Source organism: Malus domestica, chromosome 03, assembly GCF_042453785.1.
Source record: "Malus domestica chromosome 03, GDT2T_hap1".
NCBI classification, from domain to species: domain Eukaryota; kingdom Viridiplantae; phylum Streptophyta; class Magnoliopsida; order Rosales; family Rosaceae; genus Malus; species Malus domestica.
This window is the reverse complement of record NC_091663.1, coordinates 31,831,551-31,847,542: the sequence shown is the minus strand read 5'-3', so window position 1 is coordinate 31,847,542 and position 15,992 is coordinate 31,831,551. Positions and strand designations below refer to the sequence as shown.

General features: G+C 38.5%; 3 protein-coding genes across 7 annotated transcripts; 2 read left to right on the top strand and 1 right to left on the bottom strand.

Annotated features, from left to right (window-relative positions):
• Positions 1 to 6,493: 6,493 nt before the first annotated feature.
• Positions 6,494 to 12,123, top strand: LOC114824045 (uncharacterized). Of its 5 annotated transcripts, none has more exons than XR_011579473.1 (7): positions 6,512 to 6,816; positions 8,117 to 8,231; positions 8,363 to 9,983; positions 10,071 to 10,187; positions 10,477 to 10,670; positions 11,016 to 11,241; positions 11,714 to 12,123. XR_011579473.1 is itself a non-coding variant. In XM_070819305.1 (6 exons), exons 2-6 carry the CDS (start codon positions 8,136 to 8,138, stop codon positions 11,181 to 11,183), a joined length of 2,196 nt encoding a protein of 731 aa, XP_070675406.1. In that variant the 5' UTR covers positions 6,494 to 6,816; positions 8,117 to 8,135; the 3' UTR covers positions 11,184 to 11,364. The 5 variants fall into 5 exon arrangements, 3 of the variants coding, with proteins under 3 accessions (XP_070675406.1, XP_070675407.1, XP_028956093.2); XR_011579474.1 differs by having other exon boundaries at positions 11,016 to 11,250; positions 11,714 to 11,854; XM_070819305.1 differs by lacking the exon at positions 11,714 to 12,123 and having other exon boundaries at positions 6,494 to 6,816; positions 11,016 to 11,364.
• LOC103444895 (protein trichome birefringence-like 31) lies at positions 11,461 to 13,690 on the bottom strand. Its single transcript, XM_008383853.4, has 5 exons — positions 13,268 to 13,690; positions 12,833 to 13,001; positions 12,554 to 12,753; positions 12,245 to 12,388; positions 11,461 to 12,006 (listed from the first exon to the last, which is right to left on the bottom strand). The coding sequence occupies exons 1-5, from the start codon at positions 13,642 to 13,644 to the stop codon at positions 11,652 to 11,654; spliced, it is 1,245 nt and encodes a 414-aa protein (XP_008382075.3). The 5' UTR covers positions 13,645 to 13,690; the 3' UTR covers positions 11,461 to 11,651.
• A 739-nt stretch (positions 13,691 to 14,429) lies between these two features.
• On the top strand, positions 14,430 to 15,983 carry LOC139194123 (tRNA dimethylallyltransferase 9-like). Its single transcript, XM_070818458.1, has 3 exons — positions 14,430 to 14,753; positions 15,306 to 15,359; positions 15,866 to 15,983. Exons 1-3 carry the CDS (start codon positions 14,511 to 14,513, stop codon positions 15,938 to 15,940), a joined length of 372 nt encoding a protein of 123 aa, XP_070674559.1. The 5' UTR covers positions 14,430 to 14,510; the 3' UTR covers positions 15,941 to 15,983.
• The last annotated feature ends 9 nt before the right edge of the window (positions 15,984 to 15,992 follow it).

Genomic DNA, 15,992 nt, shown 5'->3' with positions numbered 1-15,992 from the left:
CTGTCTAGAAGCGAGTGGAGATTGCTGCACTTCGGTTTAGATGTTCGGTTGATTCTGTTTGGTCCATGGTGCGTCTCTATTTGAAAAAATGGTTTTTGCGTGATTATTTTTTGGGTGTGCATTAGTTTGATGGACAGGAAGGCTTGGTGTTGTGTGGGTATTGTTGAGTGCCTTAGCTTTATGATCTGTGGCGTCTCTGCTTAAAAGTTATGGTTCTTTCGTTGAAGAACCCCGTGCCATTGCTCTTTACATATTATATGATGTAGATGTTTGGGTTGTGAAAGTGGTTCTTTTCTTTCTTAGTAGAGACGTTTGTGCTGAATTTCAATTTATGTGACGGTACCCTCCAGTGGAATCATTTCAACGTCGTATCTTGTTATCTCCATCCAATCCAGTGTTGTGTTGTTATGTTTTCTCTGTCCCGCTTTTTCCGTTTTAGATGGTTCGGTGTTATTTGATTGACAAACTACTCTCCCCTCTTCCGATAATGGTGGTTTTCCGTTTTTTCTGTACACCTAGGAAAGTTGTTTCCTTTTTCAAACTGTTGAACGTTTTTCCTGTCTGACGTGATTTTGAGTTGTCTCGCTGTCCTCTCGCCCCATTCTTTTCAATGCGAATTGCGAGTGATTTCTCTTTGTTGGGCGGGGAGCGGAACTTGGGGACCAGAGGCCCGGAAGTGAAGAAGTTGAGGAATAAATATGTCGATGGTTTAGCTCGGTGAGATGAATTGCGGATTTTTTCTCCAAGCGGGTTCTCTTTGTCGGGCAGTGAGTGGAATTTTGGAGCGGGAGGCCCAGAAGTGATGAAGATGTAGAGGAATACTCTGATGCCAAATCTGCGTGAGATGATTTGTGTTATGCTGTGTGAGCCGTAGCAGCCGAAAAGAAGGCTTATGATTGATGTTTGAAAGTTGTATAAAGCGTACGTTCTTTCGTGTTAAAGTGAAAGTAGAGAGCGATTGGGCATCAATTTTCAGCTTTATTATTCTTCGTTACGTTTGTTTTTCTGATTTCTGATATCGACCTTGTCATCAACCGGCGACTCGAAAAAAAAAAAGACTAGAAACTTGAAAGATGTATTAGTCAATCGGCCTGCTTGAAGTGGGCATCTAATCAGAGTGATTTAATTGAAAACATGGCCTCCGAGAGGGATGGCCGCCCGAAGAGGACTTGGATTGTTTTGTCATCACGGTTAAGTTACGTTAACATTTTATATTCCTATTGTTTTGTCTTATTATTTCTATAAAAAAATCAATATAAAATGTTGACGTGATTTAACCGTGATTATATAATATAGAAGAGCATGAGAAGGGTATGGGATAAGGAGGGCAGACAATCCAGGTCCCGAAAGATGCCTTTGTGAATTCAAATTTATTTGTACCCTTCAACTTGTGGATCAAACTTTAGGCCGACAAGTCTGCCCAACATCATCTACTCAATGTCTAAGCAAACCAGCCACATGAAATTGACGGAAAACGACGGGCTGATTGCCGAACCAGGAGAATGTGAATTGTGTAATGCATCTTGCCTTGCGACACCCATACTCTAAGGTCACGATTGGTGTCTAGAGTCGACATTGTATTAAAGGAGGAAATGAATGCTAACTTGGGAAATTCGTTCAGGTTTATCCCTTCTAATTCCGTGTGTGTGGGTTTAGTGTGTTCTCAACAATTAGTCTATGAGACGATTTGTTACACTGTTGACTACTAAACAATAATCTACAGAAGAAACAAAAAACAAAAGGAATGTATGCGATGAAAATTTCACATACTTTGCGTTTTGCCAAAGTACTATCACTTACAAGTTAACTCAGCTTCTCAAATGATGAGGAGTTTTTCGTTAAAATATTTCGTGACTGATTTACAAACTTTCGTACTTTTGATTGGAATTAATATTAGTTTTTTCTTTAATATTATAAGCCATCATATGAAGATCACTTTTGAAAAAAAATTAATAATATATGAAAAATATTTAGCCATTTAACTTGACAAAACAAACAAACGTATTCAGTAAAAGCATTACGGATTTTACTCGTCTACGGACTTGTTTTTGGTGAACTCGGACTCGAATTGTATTTTTGTAAACGAGTCCAAGCTATGTATTTATATTGGTGCAACCGGCTCATTTGGATCCGTTTGATATGCCCACTTCCTAGGGGTTGAACATATACGTTTTAAATTATATGTTGTATAATAAAACAACAATATAAAACAGCCTCTACGTGTTTTCGTTATGAAAAAATTACGTCCAGCAAAGTCAAAACCAATAAATGCTCTAAAAGGGACTCAAAGACTATTTGTTTGAAGAATTTTGAACGTCATTTTACTATTAGGGTTAGATAGATATGGAATCATGAATCATGTGCTTCATTGTGGACGACTAATAAAATGGCAAATACTAAGACAACCTTAAACGGTTTGGGCCAAGTTATCCAGACATAAGAAATATGACCTCAATTTTAGACTCATTTTTACACAAATCGAGTCCAACTCATACCCTTATGAAAATTAAAAATAAGAACCAGATGAATTTACACCAGACAGAGTAATACAATCCAGATCCACAGATGCTAAGAATCGTATGTCCTAATAAAAAGCGAGTGTTGCTATTCCAACCCCTATGTCTTATTTCCCCACCCACTTGAAATTAAAGAAATATTTTGTTGAAAATCACCAAATGGTCGTGAAATTGACGCAACTCACCAACACAATCTCTGAAAATAAAAATCAATCAATGTTATCTATGAATATAGATGTTGCAAATCAATGTCGTTCTTCCACTCTCTTTCCGTCAACTATTCAGTTAGTGTTACGGCATGACATACGCGTTGGACGAATACGAACAACACCACGTGAAAACCACCATAAAATCTTGACTTAAAAACCTAAAAAAAAGCCATCTATACATAATTATAAATTCAATTTGAATATTAAATATAAAGAAAAAGTAAAAAGAAAAAAGAAAGAAAAAAAAAGGAAGAATAGTAGAACCCTCCTGCCGAGATCGTCCCCTATGAACCAGGATCCTCTCCTGAGCTAAGGATGAGGATCCTCCTGACCAAGGAGTGTGGGCCGTTGGATGAAAATCCAACGGCTACAAATAGGGGGTCCCTTTAAAGTTATAATAATTGTAGTCGTTGAATTTTCATCCAACGGTCCACATTCTTTGGTTAGGAGGATCCTCATCCTTAGCTCAGGAGAGGATCCTGGTCCGTCCCCTACTCCCCTTCCAATCTTTTTCTTCTCCTTCCATATCCACCAGGACCACCACGGGCCAGTATTGGTTCCGCCGCCCGCCCCCCTCCACTTATTTCGTGTGAAGATAGAACTCACGGCTAAAAGATCCATAATAAGCCACTTAGTACTACGTTTTAGTGGTATTCCTCTCAACTTGTAAGTGAGTGTTTGGACCTGAAATTGCACCATCGCCCTGTGCAATTAAGGTCGTTGAGTGAGTATAGCTCCCAACCATCGGATGGAAAAGTGTAGATAATTTTATTATTTTTTAAGGATAATATTATGGTTTTTATCATAATAATTATCGTTTAATATGATTCATCTTGATATTTTCTTATACAGGGTAAATGGGATTCAAATTATCTCCAAGCAAGCAGCATAATTCAAATGGACTTAGTATTCTTGTTATCAGGTTGGAGCAGCATGATGGGTTTGATCAGAATTGTCTTGAGCATGGTCTTCATGCATGCATGGGATGCCAAGACGAAATCACAGGGAATATCCTCCACGTGTGTTTGGAGTCAGTCAACCATATAGGTTATTTTGGTTAATAGTGGTACTTGATGATCATCAAAAGATAATGGAGTGGCATATTCTAGATTGGGATAATTATTAGCACAAAATATATGCTAATAATTAGTATATACTCCAAGGACAAGCACGACATGGCTTTGGCAATGCATGTACTTGGATGTGAAGAAGGGTGTAAACATTGCATGGTTGTCTCAGGATGCTACGGGAAAAGTTTCAGTAACGTACCAATTGATCTGACACATGGCTATCATGAATGGCAGACAAGGATCAAGATTAACATTCAATCCAGTGACCAATTTAAGGATGATTATCATGAATTTTCGAATGAGGTGATTATCTTCAAGAGAATTCAATTATGGTCAACAAAGAATACTTCACGAAAAGCGCATGTGTATGTAGTCCTATAAATACAAGAAGATATACAACGAGAAAGGCCCCCTCCAATTCAACACACAAATTGCCCTGCACAAAGCTTCTCAACAACCTATCCTTCTCCCCTTTCTTCCCGCCAACACATCTTCAGTTTGGATAAACAGCACTATGAAGGCAACCGGCGACATCTTTAGTTTGGATCAGTGTTCTAAAAATCGGCTTAGGCGGCCGCCTAGGCGCTACAAGGTGGCCAGCGGCTCCGATTAGCCCATAATCGGGAGAAAAATCGGCAAGAGGATTAGGCGGGCGCAGAGGCAGCTTAGGCGGTGCTTGGGCGACTTAGGCGGACGACTCGATGGCCTAGGTGGTCTGGACGTTTTAAACTTTTTGTTGTTGCAGAGAGCTGCGTTGTTCTGTTTCTACATTTCTGCGTTTCATGAAGACGAAAGGAAGAAGAAGAAGATGAAAGGAAGAAGCAGATAGAAATGTGTTTCTCTCTCTTCCCACTTCCCCATGTGACATAATTCCACTCCACTTTTTGTTTTATTTTTTTTAAAATTAATTACCTTCTAATCAATTGTCAAACATACATTGAATATTGGTGTGGTGTGCCCCACATCCCTTTTTACAGACTACAAACCACAATGTTTACACTTTTACTTTTTTTTTTTTAAGTTCACTATATAATAAATAATCTTTAAAAAAATATTTATTAAGTAATACGTACTTATTATCATATGAACTTTCATCTTATACCATCTAGTTCATTAAAAAATAAAAAAAATCTTATCTATTGGAGAGATATTGTTGGATACTTTTTTTGTATTTTATCATTATTTTATTATCTTATTCATGGATTTCATACAAGTATAATTTTTTGTAAGTGTCAATATACATTTATTTACAAGATATGCAATAAATTTACCTAAATCCGCCTAGGCGCCCGCCTAGGCACTAGGCGCTAGCCCACCGCCCAACTAGCCCTTGCGTTTTTTAGAACCTTGGTTTGGATAGACAACATTGGAGCTGTAGAATTAGCCGACCGAGGAGTATCTTCAGTTTGGATAGACAGCACTGCTTTGAGGCCGACTGGTTATTTATCCAAGTCTCGGTCGAGAAGGATTTCCGAATCCTTGTTGGTAGAGGTCATCTCATCAGTCTTCTTGGCGAAGTGAGGTTTTACAGATTGCTAGGCTCGGCACATTGAAAGTTGAGTTGTTTTATGATTGGATACGCGCAAGTAAGTTTCAAAGTTCGGCATTCAGATGGTTGACCCATATTTACCATCAAGACATACATCTATTTTGAGTATTTGTGTCCATATAATCTGGTGCCAGTTCGACGTGCTTATACTCTCACGAACATAATCACCATGATCGAACCTGGCGCCGACGACTCGTGAACTTTGCAAGATTAGTAGCCTTGTCTTCAGGCTCTAGAACCCAAAGGCCGAGACGTGTTCCTTCCTCGGCTGCAGTCGCAAGATCAAGAAGTCAGCAGCGCGCTCAACGCCACATCAACACATTTTACTCCCCAGCGCCGTCAAGTTGGCATGCCCCGCACATAATCGAAAGACGTAATTAGCTTATTAGTTACTAGGCTTGCGCGCCATGTAGGCTTGGTAGTTTTTACGGTCAACAGTGAGAGAATTTAGATTCAATTGTCGCCAAAGGTGAATTTGAACCACAATATTACTAGCCCATTATGAGCCATAACTCACTCCTCGACTCACTTAGAACTCGTTTAGATGTGTTTTTAAAATAACTGAAAGCACTTTTGGTGAAAATATTTTTGAAACTAATCCTTAGTAAAAATGCAAGTAAATTTTGGAAAAGTACTTAAAATGCTTCTTGGAAGAATCACATAACTGACGCTTGCAGAAAACACTTCAAGTGGTTTTGAAACCCAAAACGCACGATGAACCCACAGACCTACTGCTTGCTTGCTGACCTTCTGCAAATCCCATATGACTCCTCTATATGCACAACCCGACTGGAATGCCTTGCCTTCATCATATGCCACACACGCGATAGCTTCTCTCGTCCAAATCCAACCCACGACAACCTTCTCTAGGTGAGATCCAAAGGGAAATTTTCAAAAAGCTATGTTATCTCAAGCTTTTCCGTTGACACCATCGAAAAAAATCCATTGACAAGAAGTACTAGACCCAATTCATTGAGCAAATTTAAAAAAAAAAAAATTCAATTGTTATTTTCTTTTTTTATTTATGGTTAAAATTTTAAATATTAAGATTATTTTAGAAATGATGACGGGTGTGGAAATATTATCCTGTTGTTTTTTCTTTTAATGGTAGGTGGTAAAATAAATGGGGATGAGAGATAAAAACGGGATGAGCATAGTAGCACTCTAAAAAGCGAAGGAAGGAGAGGACAGGAGGAGGGCCGAAGGAGGATTGGAGGAGGAGGAGGAGGAGGCCCGGCTGACATTTTCCCAATCAAATATATGGAAGTTCAGTAGGACTGAAATTATATAATTTAAACTTTATTATTTAATAATAATATGCGATTAAGATAAACAAACATAACAAAGACGTTCTTTATTAAACCCTCCCCTTCCTTCTCCCTAAACCTCTCTCTCCTCTCTCTCCTCTCTCTCTCTCTCTCTTTGCCATCACAGAAAGGTCCAACTAAGCTTGCCGGCGTCACCAGATGCCGGTAATTCTTCTCCTCCTCTTTTCTGTCTTTCTTATTCATTCAAATTGCGTTGCTTTTCCATTCAATTCGCACACTTTAAATTTATTTTTGCTGGTTTTTTTTTCTTCTTTTGTACGGAAAAAACCTTTTTCCGAATTGTAACAATTATATATGCATGTATGTGTTTATATTTGGATCATTGTTTTGAATTTTGTGTGTACAATTATACATAGCTTATGTTTTTCTGTATTTAGAGAGCTCCTGTGTTTCTGTTTTTGTTTTTGTTTGCCTGTTATGTGAATTCTGAGAATGATTTAATTTCAGTGTGAGTTTTGGGTTTTGGAATTGAATTTGATGATGGTGATTGATGAGAGAGTTTGATCAAGTTTAAATTAATAGCTTAATTGTGATTACTGTTTGAAAAAAAACTCTGTTTTTGTTCTTGGGCGAGATGATGATGGAAGACTCATGTATGAAATTTATATGAATTTGTTAAACCCTAAATTTTATTTGGTTTTGTTTCTCTTATGAGTTTAAAGATTGAAACCCCGGTTAAGAATGTGCTTGCACGCGGTTGATGTTGCTTGTGACTTTCATAAGAGCAGCTAAGGTGGTGTAAACGAAAGAAGCACTGGTAAGGCGGTGTAAACGAAAATATAGGTGTTGCTCAAGACTTGTGTGTTTTAAGTGTTAAAGAATAGGTAAAAGTCTTGAATTTGAGGAACTTTTCTATTTAGTTTTAGAAGACATTGAATAGGTATACAAAGCCCGTACTTATACATATGCATACATACATATATATATGAATAAGTATATTTAATATAGTGTACGCACAAAATAGTGATCCTCAGATATACAAATATACAATCGTTGCATTGATGGTTATCTTGGATATTTTCCGTACTCCGTGCTCTCTAGACCAGTAACCTCTCAATTCGTCAGAAATAATTTGGTTTATTATTTGGTCTTTTCATGCATTTTCATTCACTGTCAGGTTTAGATCAATTTCCTTGCTTCGATTCTATTTTACTGCAACTGTGATACTTCCCGTAACCTATAATACCTTTGCTTTGTTCTCTTCTGCCTTGTGTTAACTTTATGCACAGTTTTGTTTGTCACTCGAAAAATTTGTAATCTGGGACTTAACGTGAACTTATTATGCACATTGTAGTTCATCTACTATGATATTCTATGTTATACCTCTGTTTTCTCACTATGCCTGTACTTGAGCTGGGAGCCTGGGATGGTAATTTTTGCTGTCCTCTCTATGTCTGACTAATGTAAACAACTAAAAAAAAAAATACAATTTGACTGGTTGCAGGTACAGTTTGGTGGTCGTGATGGATTTTAAAAAACTCAAAAGTATGAATTGGGTTGGAAACATTTACCAGAAATTTGAAGCAATCTGCCAGGAGGCGGATGGTATTGTGAATCAGGTAATAAGGGCAAAAAAAGCCCAAATGAAAAATATTTCATTTGCATCTTATCTTTGATTAGTGTGGTTGCTGCTATGCAGTAACTGAAGTCGTCAATTCCTCTCGTAATAATGAATATATTTCTTTCGCAGGACTCAATTAAATATGTTGAAAACCAGGTGCAGACTGTGGGTAAAAGTGTGAAGAAATTTTCTAATACTGTCCAAGATTTACTTCCTATGGTTAGACAGAAATCTGCCATTAGTGTTAAGTCAAGGGAAAACATAAAGGAAAATTCTTTGGATGTAACTGCAAACCAATCACCTGGAGAGCCCAATGTAAAGGATCCTGTGAGAAACCAGCTGAGTCTGGTCTCTACGGAAAATGACCTTCCAGACCAACCTAATCCTCCAACAATGAATACTCTTGAGGGGTCGGAATTATCTGTGGGAAAGATCGATGAAGTTTTGGCAAATGAGAAGTCTTTAGTTGCAATTGAAAAGCAATCTCCTACAGAGCCCAATGTAAAGACTCCAGTGAAAAACCAGCTGAGTCTTGTCTCTAGTAAATATCACATTGCCGATCAACCTAGTTCTCCAACTTTAATAGATACTGTTGAGGTGACAAAGTCTGACTTATCTGTGGGAAAGGTTGATGAAGTTTTGACAAGTGAAGGTCTTGTAGATGCGATGGAAAATAAATCACCTACAAATCTCAATGCAATGGATCGTGGGACAAACCAGTTGAGTGTTGTCTCTAGTAAGTATCACCTTCCAGATCAACCTAGTTCTCCAACTTCAATGGATACTCTTAAGGTGTCAGAGTCCGACTTATCTGTGGGAAACATTGAAAACTCATTAGATTCAACAGAAAAGCAATCGCCTATGGAGCCCAATGTAATGGATCATGTGACTGAACAGCTGAGTCTTGTTGGCAGGAAATATTACCTTGCAGATCAATCTAGTTCTCCTGCTGCAGTGGATACTCTTGAGGTCTTAGAGTCTGAGTTATCTGTGGAAAATACTGATGAAGTTTGGACAAATGAAAATTCTTTAGATGCAACTGAAAACCAAACACCTACACACCCCAGTGTAATTGATCCACACCAGCCGAGTCTTATCTTCAGTAAATATAACCTTGCAGGTCAACCTAGTTCTCCAGCTTCCTTGAATACCCCTGAGGTATCAGAGTCTGACTTGTCGGTTCCAGAGTTTGATGACATTTCTACCAATAAAGACTCGGAAGCAAACAATGAAGAAACTGCCATAAAAGTGTCTGCACCTATATTAGAGGAGTTAACTTCTTCTTTTGTGGCAGAACATTTTGTAGTGTCCCCACACGGGGTATTTTCTCATAGCAATCATAAAAATAAACGTACTGATTTGCCTGAGGTTGCACCTGCAAGCTCTGCATATGGATTGGAGTCCGAACAAAAATTGAATGTTTGTGATAACACTTTGGATGAAACTGAGTGTGTATCTGGTGCATCAAGTACTACTACTGAAATTGCCTTTTCAGTTGTATCTGGGGAGAACGCTATCGAGACTGTGGAACTTGCATCCTTCAGCAGCTCCACTGCAAAGAAATCACCTTGGCTCTCTGGGTATTCTCCTGAAAACTTATCCCTGGAATCTGGTGAGGTGGTTGGGTGTGTATCTAATGATTCTACTGGGCACCCATCATCTGCTTCATCTCTATCTGTGTCTGGTGAGAATAAGGACATCAATATGGGGCAATCTTGTTTCAGCAGTGTCATATCACCTGAATCAGTAGGTTAGTATTTTTGGTTGGCTTGTTATAGATGTACTCTTGCTTTCTATGAAAAACCAGTATTGATTAACTTGGGTATTACTATTACAGCAGAAGGCACTTCCAGAACTGCAGAGTTCATGCCTCTGACAGTACCATCTAGAAAGAAGCAAGTTGAAATATGCGACTCTGTTCAGTATGATGCTCTTAAGCCGTCTTTAGATATTGGTATGTGGCAGAATGTGCATTTGGTACTTCTTTTTATTTTCTTTCCTGTTGTTCATGTTTAAAACTCCTAGGCTCAAAGTCTATTGCCTTCCTGGAGATATCAGAAGTGAGATTCCTGAGATACATTCATATGAATTTTTGTTGGTAGTAAAAGCAATGGTGTTGCGATTGATGTTGCAATCATGCAGAGCCTTAACGCTATCTATTAGCTTTGAACTGATCTAGACCAGATCCTTTTATGATGTGTTTATGATGTCACCTTTTCTTTAATGTCGTTAATTGTTTACAGGAAGTTCAGATGAATCAAGTAGTGATTTTTCTCGCTCTTCTATGGAAACCATCGATTTGCATGATAAGGTAAAGCTGGAGGAGAGGAGTGTTGATTTCCATGATAAGGTACAGCTGGAGGAGAGCTGTGTCATTGTAGATGATAGCGTATTGCATGCTGTCTCTAGCAGGGCAAGAAAACAAAGATCATACAAGGTACATGTTATACGGTATTCCATTGTCCAAACACTTACAAATTTCTATTGAAATGAATGAGAAGACAAAGAAGATTGCATGCATCATTTCAGACTGGCATTTTACATGGAATATGCTTATGGATTCGTTCTCACATTTAAAGCATATTTACGCTTTACAGTTAACTCTAATTTAGATTTATTTTGCAGTCACCCATCTGAACTTTCTAGAGATCAATGATTTTATCGGAAATTTTTTTTATTATATATTATTTTAAAAAATTATGAAATTGTATCAGAACATTATGTACCTAAATAGCAACATGAGCCTGACTGATCAATTTTCTTTTTTCTTTCTTAAATTCAGAAAAGAATCCAGGATGCTTTTACATCAAAGAAGAGGTTGGCAAAGGAGTACAAACAGCTAGCAATTTGGTTCGGAGACAGTCATATAGAAACCAGCCAACAAACACTCTCTAACGTGAAAAGTTCGGAAACTGATGATGCCTGTGATTCTGAATGGGAGCTCCTGTAAATAACGTGTCCCTGTAAATATTTCAACGGAGTGGTTAAAAGGCCGCTTGCCTTTGCAGGTAAATATGGTGAGAATTATACAAAACCGCATATTTATAAATCGAGGATGATTCTTCTATCTCATTGTTGAAATACACAAAATAAACTAGTTAAAAATTATAGTATTGAGTTCTAGCTGGTCAGTATTGTTTCTGGATTTTATCTCCTCTTGCCCGTTGTTTGCTAGCTAAGAAGAACAACGAAAGCGTTTTGAATTTTGTATGCTTGCGGTCAACAAATTCAATTCAAGTCGTATTTCGTTTAGGGTTTAGGGTTGAAGAAGATCAACAAAAGAGTTCAATACAAATGCTATTGCAGGTGTTACATCTCTCTCTTCTTCCTGGAAAAATGCTGCACTACTAATCCTCAATATTAGCATACAAATGTACCCTTCGTACATTTTATCGAAGACTTGATTGTTAAATTCGTGTTACAAAATATTTTGGTGACTCTTCATCAAATGTGCATACAAAATTTCATTCCATGTATCAGGAACCCCAGGTAGGCACCAGTGAATGCAGTCGGCGAATTTTTTAGGATCCGATCTTTGTTTCTTCGTCAAGAGCTTTCCCCGACGTTCTCCATAAACCGATGTGTGTGCATCTTTTCGGTACTCTGACAATTGGGTGATATTCAAAAATGTTACCTTCGCTTTCAGATCCTGCATTTGGTCGTGTATAATATCCATGATTTCCATGTTTGAACCAGTTCCCCAGTATGAACCCTCAATCGGGTATGACTCATTGAAGCAGTTTTCGTCACTTCCCGGCTTCCATTCCCAACTCCTAAAAAAGAGATTTCTGTCAAGTTTCCATGATTACGAATAAAACTCTAAATTGTGAACGCCAGATTCATGACACATGTTATTATATATAGCAAGGGGCTTTGTGGGACCACCTATACACTCGAGATCATGTGTTTGACTCTCTCTTTTCCCAATATCGCTTCGTATTGAAAAAACGTTTTTTCACTTTCCTCTTTACGCTTTTGAAGATGTTCGAGTGAGAAGTGTGAAACTCTTACCATAAATGTGTTGGAGACATGCTCATGAAGAAGACCTTTTGCCTTTCAGGGTCGATGCTGGATTCTAACCAGTCTGCCCAAGTTTGTAAGGCTAGTTTGTATGCTGTAGTGACTTTATATTCTTGTACATCTGGAGATCCATATCTGGCATAAAGGAAAAAAAAATAAAAAAACATAAGGCCTTCGTGTGGTAATGTTTTCAAAAACAGTTTTTCGTTTGACAGATAGAGAAACACGGGATACTAACTGAAATCTGAAGAGCAATGAGATTTATAACATAGGGGTGCCCTACAAATTTATGTCACTCACGTAGCATTGACTGTAGGGCTGTGCATCCACCACACATAGCTCTCAAACACCAAGATATCTACTCCTTCCCAGTGCTTGCCGTGGTTAGCTATGGAGTCAAGGTTCACCAGCCGTTTCAGCACAGTATGTTTCGTCGCGTGGTCCGAAATAGACTCCACGAGAAACGGAGCCCAGTAGTACTCAATCGATGCATCAAACTCCTGCGAAAGAAAAAAAGGGTGAGGGGACGTCGAACTCTTGCCGTGAGTACGGTTTAGTGTTATAAAACGTGAGGTTTACCTCTACTCTGAAGATCTTTCGAGGAGGGACTCTTTGGAGGGACCTTTTTCCTTGTGTTATAGATTGAACCATGCAGACCAGGGATTCAAACTGGCCTCTTTGTACTGAGTCTCCAACAAACATCAGCCTTTTGCCCCTCAAAATCTGCATTAGCTTCAAAGCATCAAACCTGAATTTTCAAAGCCAAAGCCACTCACTAAGTAAACAAAAAAGACATGGAATGCCTCGACACATATGTTTTAGCGTGACTGTCACATAGTCATGTGGTATTACTAATTCACTAATCATAATATGATTAGATGACTATTAATGTTGATATGTGATGGATTAAGGTATAGCACTAATAAACAGATAAACGTGTAATGATCTTGATGAATTAGTTAGACCACGTGACAATACGACGGTCTTGTACACTAGAAAAATTAGAGTTTTGACCTTGGGAGGTTGCAGTCATTTGGTTGCCACCTCCAATTCTTGTAGTAAGAATCAGGCCTCCCATTCCTCTGGCAAGTAACTTGCTTTACCAAGTAGGGGCAGCTCTCTTCTGTATAGTGAGGATGTGACAAATTATCCCACACCCACTTCCCTTCAAACACATTGCATCTCTCGTCAATCCGGTCCTCCGGTGAAATAACAACTGCCGGTCTCGGTTTCTGGCCTCTTGGCCAGCCATACATCTGAAAGACAAAGCTGTCATTGCTCTTCAAGGCGTCGAGGACTAGGCGTGCGGTCCCTAGGACAAGCAGCGAGGCCAGTGCAAACGGGAAGAGGGACTGGATTCGCCGGTCGAGGGAGGGCTGCTGCTTTGTCATTTGGGGAAGGGGATGAAGATGGTGGGTGCGGAAGTGTTTGATTGTTAAAGGACATTTTGTTGGTGAAGTAATTGAAAATGGTAGCTTGAGTTCTAAGTGTTTTAGGTGAAGTTACAACATGCAACCACCAGTTGGTAGGATCAAGCTGTGAATCCTGTGATTGTTTTGAGTTCTGATGTGGACCTTTAGATCGTAAACAAATCTTCTTATTATTAAATTAAATTTATTTTTTTCGAGTAACAATATTTTCGATGGATTAAGAGAGGTGGCATGTTTAAGCACATCACCATTTTATAGTAAAAATGGTGATGGTTTCACAAGAAAATATCTCATTAATACTTCAATATAGAGAAGTTTAAGTTGCAAGGGGAATGCTGAAATGTTTATCTGAGTCTTTTCGATTTTTGGAAGCGTGGACTGTTGTGATGAAGCCAACAGCTAGTCTTTTTTTTAAGGGAAAAAAAGGAGAAATTTAAGCACACATTAATTTCAAATTCTAATTTGTGCATAAAGAAGAGTAACTCTTTACACATAAATAACAATCTCATACTTGCAAGTGGTGGATTGCCTTAGTGGTAAGATGTTCCTCTTCAACCTACTGCGTTACAGATTCAAACTCTTTCTATTCGGTATAAATTAATGTAAAATATCACTCGTATTAAAAAAATACTATCTCATACTTGATGAACAAGTTCAAGTGTGAGAAGAAAAAGAAATTTAAAAATAAAATGAAATAAAATAAACGAAAAACATATGGAAATGTCCAATAAGAGTTGAGACCCAAAACCCTCTCTAAACCCGACCGAACACAAAAATAATCCAATCCAATCCAATCCAAACCTGTCTCTTCCTCCCCAACCAAAAATATGATAACCAGTAGCAGTTGTGTCGGTACATTTTGCCCGCGGGTCCTCAGGACGGCTGGGCTGCTGACTTTCACTCTCCGCCGGCGGCGTCTGACCACCGCCTGCTCTGTTTCAGCCACCAAGAATAAAGAGAAGGAGAAGGTGATAGAGGTATCTGGGCCCACCGGCTCCGGGAAGACTCGCCTCGCTCTGGAGCTCGCTAAGCGGCTCAATGGAGAGATTATAAGCGCCGACTCCGTCCAGGTTTGAGCGAAAATACAATACCCAGTTGTTGGTTTTTGTTGTTCTTTGTTAGGATACTGGGGAAAAGGGGAAGAAAATGGGAAAATTTAGCTTCTTTCGAACTAAGCAGCAAACTGGTTAGTTGGGTTTTCTAAAGATTCTAACTTGCAAGTAATTTAGTTTATTGGGTATTTAGTGATAAACCATGTTTGGTTGATGAGAAAATGTAGGAAGGTAATAGGTAGAAAGTTGACATTGTTTTATACCCGAAAGTATTGAATTTGTTTCCTTGAGAATTTTGACTTGTTCTGGTCAATTTCGTGAATCAAGCCTGCCTTCAATCGGTAATGCTAAGGCCCCCGCTTATAGACATTGCCGTGATTGAATTTCCAATCTCCCTCAGTAAAAGCCGGTTCTATTGGTGTATGGATAACATCGCTCTCTCTGCCATGAGAACAAAGAAAGCCTTATGGCATTGCCTTGATTGAATTTCCTTTTGTTGACGCTTGTAGAATTAATAGGTAGTGCCATATTGTCGAAGTGAATTTGTTTGTTTTGGCTTTTGTGCCACAGGTATTTCGGGGTCTTGATATTGGATCTGCCAAGCCTTCGCCAGCTGAAAGACAGGTGCTTGTGTAATTGAGAAATTTGCACATTTAGTGCAGGCATGATTCTACATTGTAATTGAACTATGGTAATCTAGATTTCTAGAGTATGTTGATTTCAGATGCATCGTACGCCGTCTTAGTTTTATGTTTTCCCATTAAATTAGGTTTTGAATTCTCTTTGATTCCGAATAATTGTCACTATGGTGTTAATGTTGTGCTCAAATTTTACGCTTTATCATTTCTAACACGATGTTTGTGGATGCTACTGTTCCATCATGTGACTCATATCTGACTTGAATGTTAACAGTTTCAAAGACTAGCAGTTCATATTATCTTCTCCAACAAATCCTACAATATCCACAGTTAATGTGCAGTTCAGGAATAGTATCATATGTTATAACTCTATTGTATAGATTTGATCTTTAAGACGAATTTCATATATATATATATATGTGTGTGTGTATGTATATGTGCGTGTGTGTGTGTATATATATAATAGATAACTTCTCCACATTTTTTTTTCAGGCAGGAGCCTTTCAGTTTATCTTACATTGCCGGTCCCAAGCCCGGATAAAGGAGGAGGGGGAGGGCGTCAGGTAGTCGACAGCCGGCACTCCTCGGTTACGTCGAATCCTTATGAAAATGAATCCAA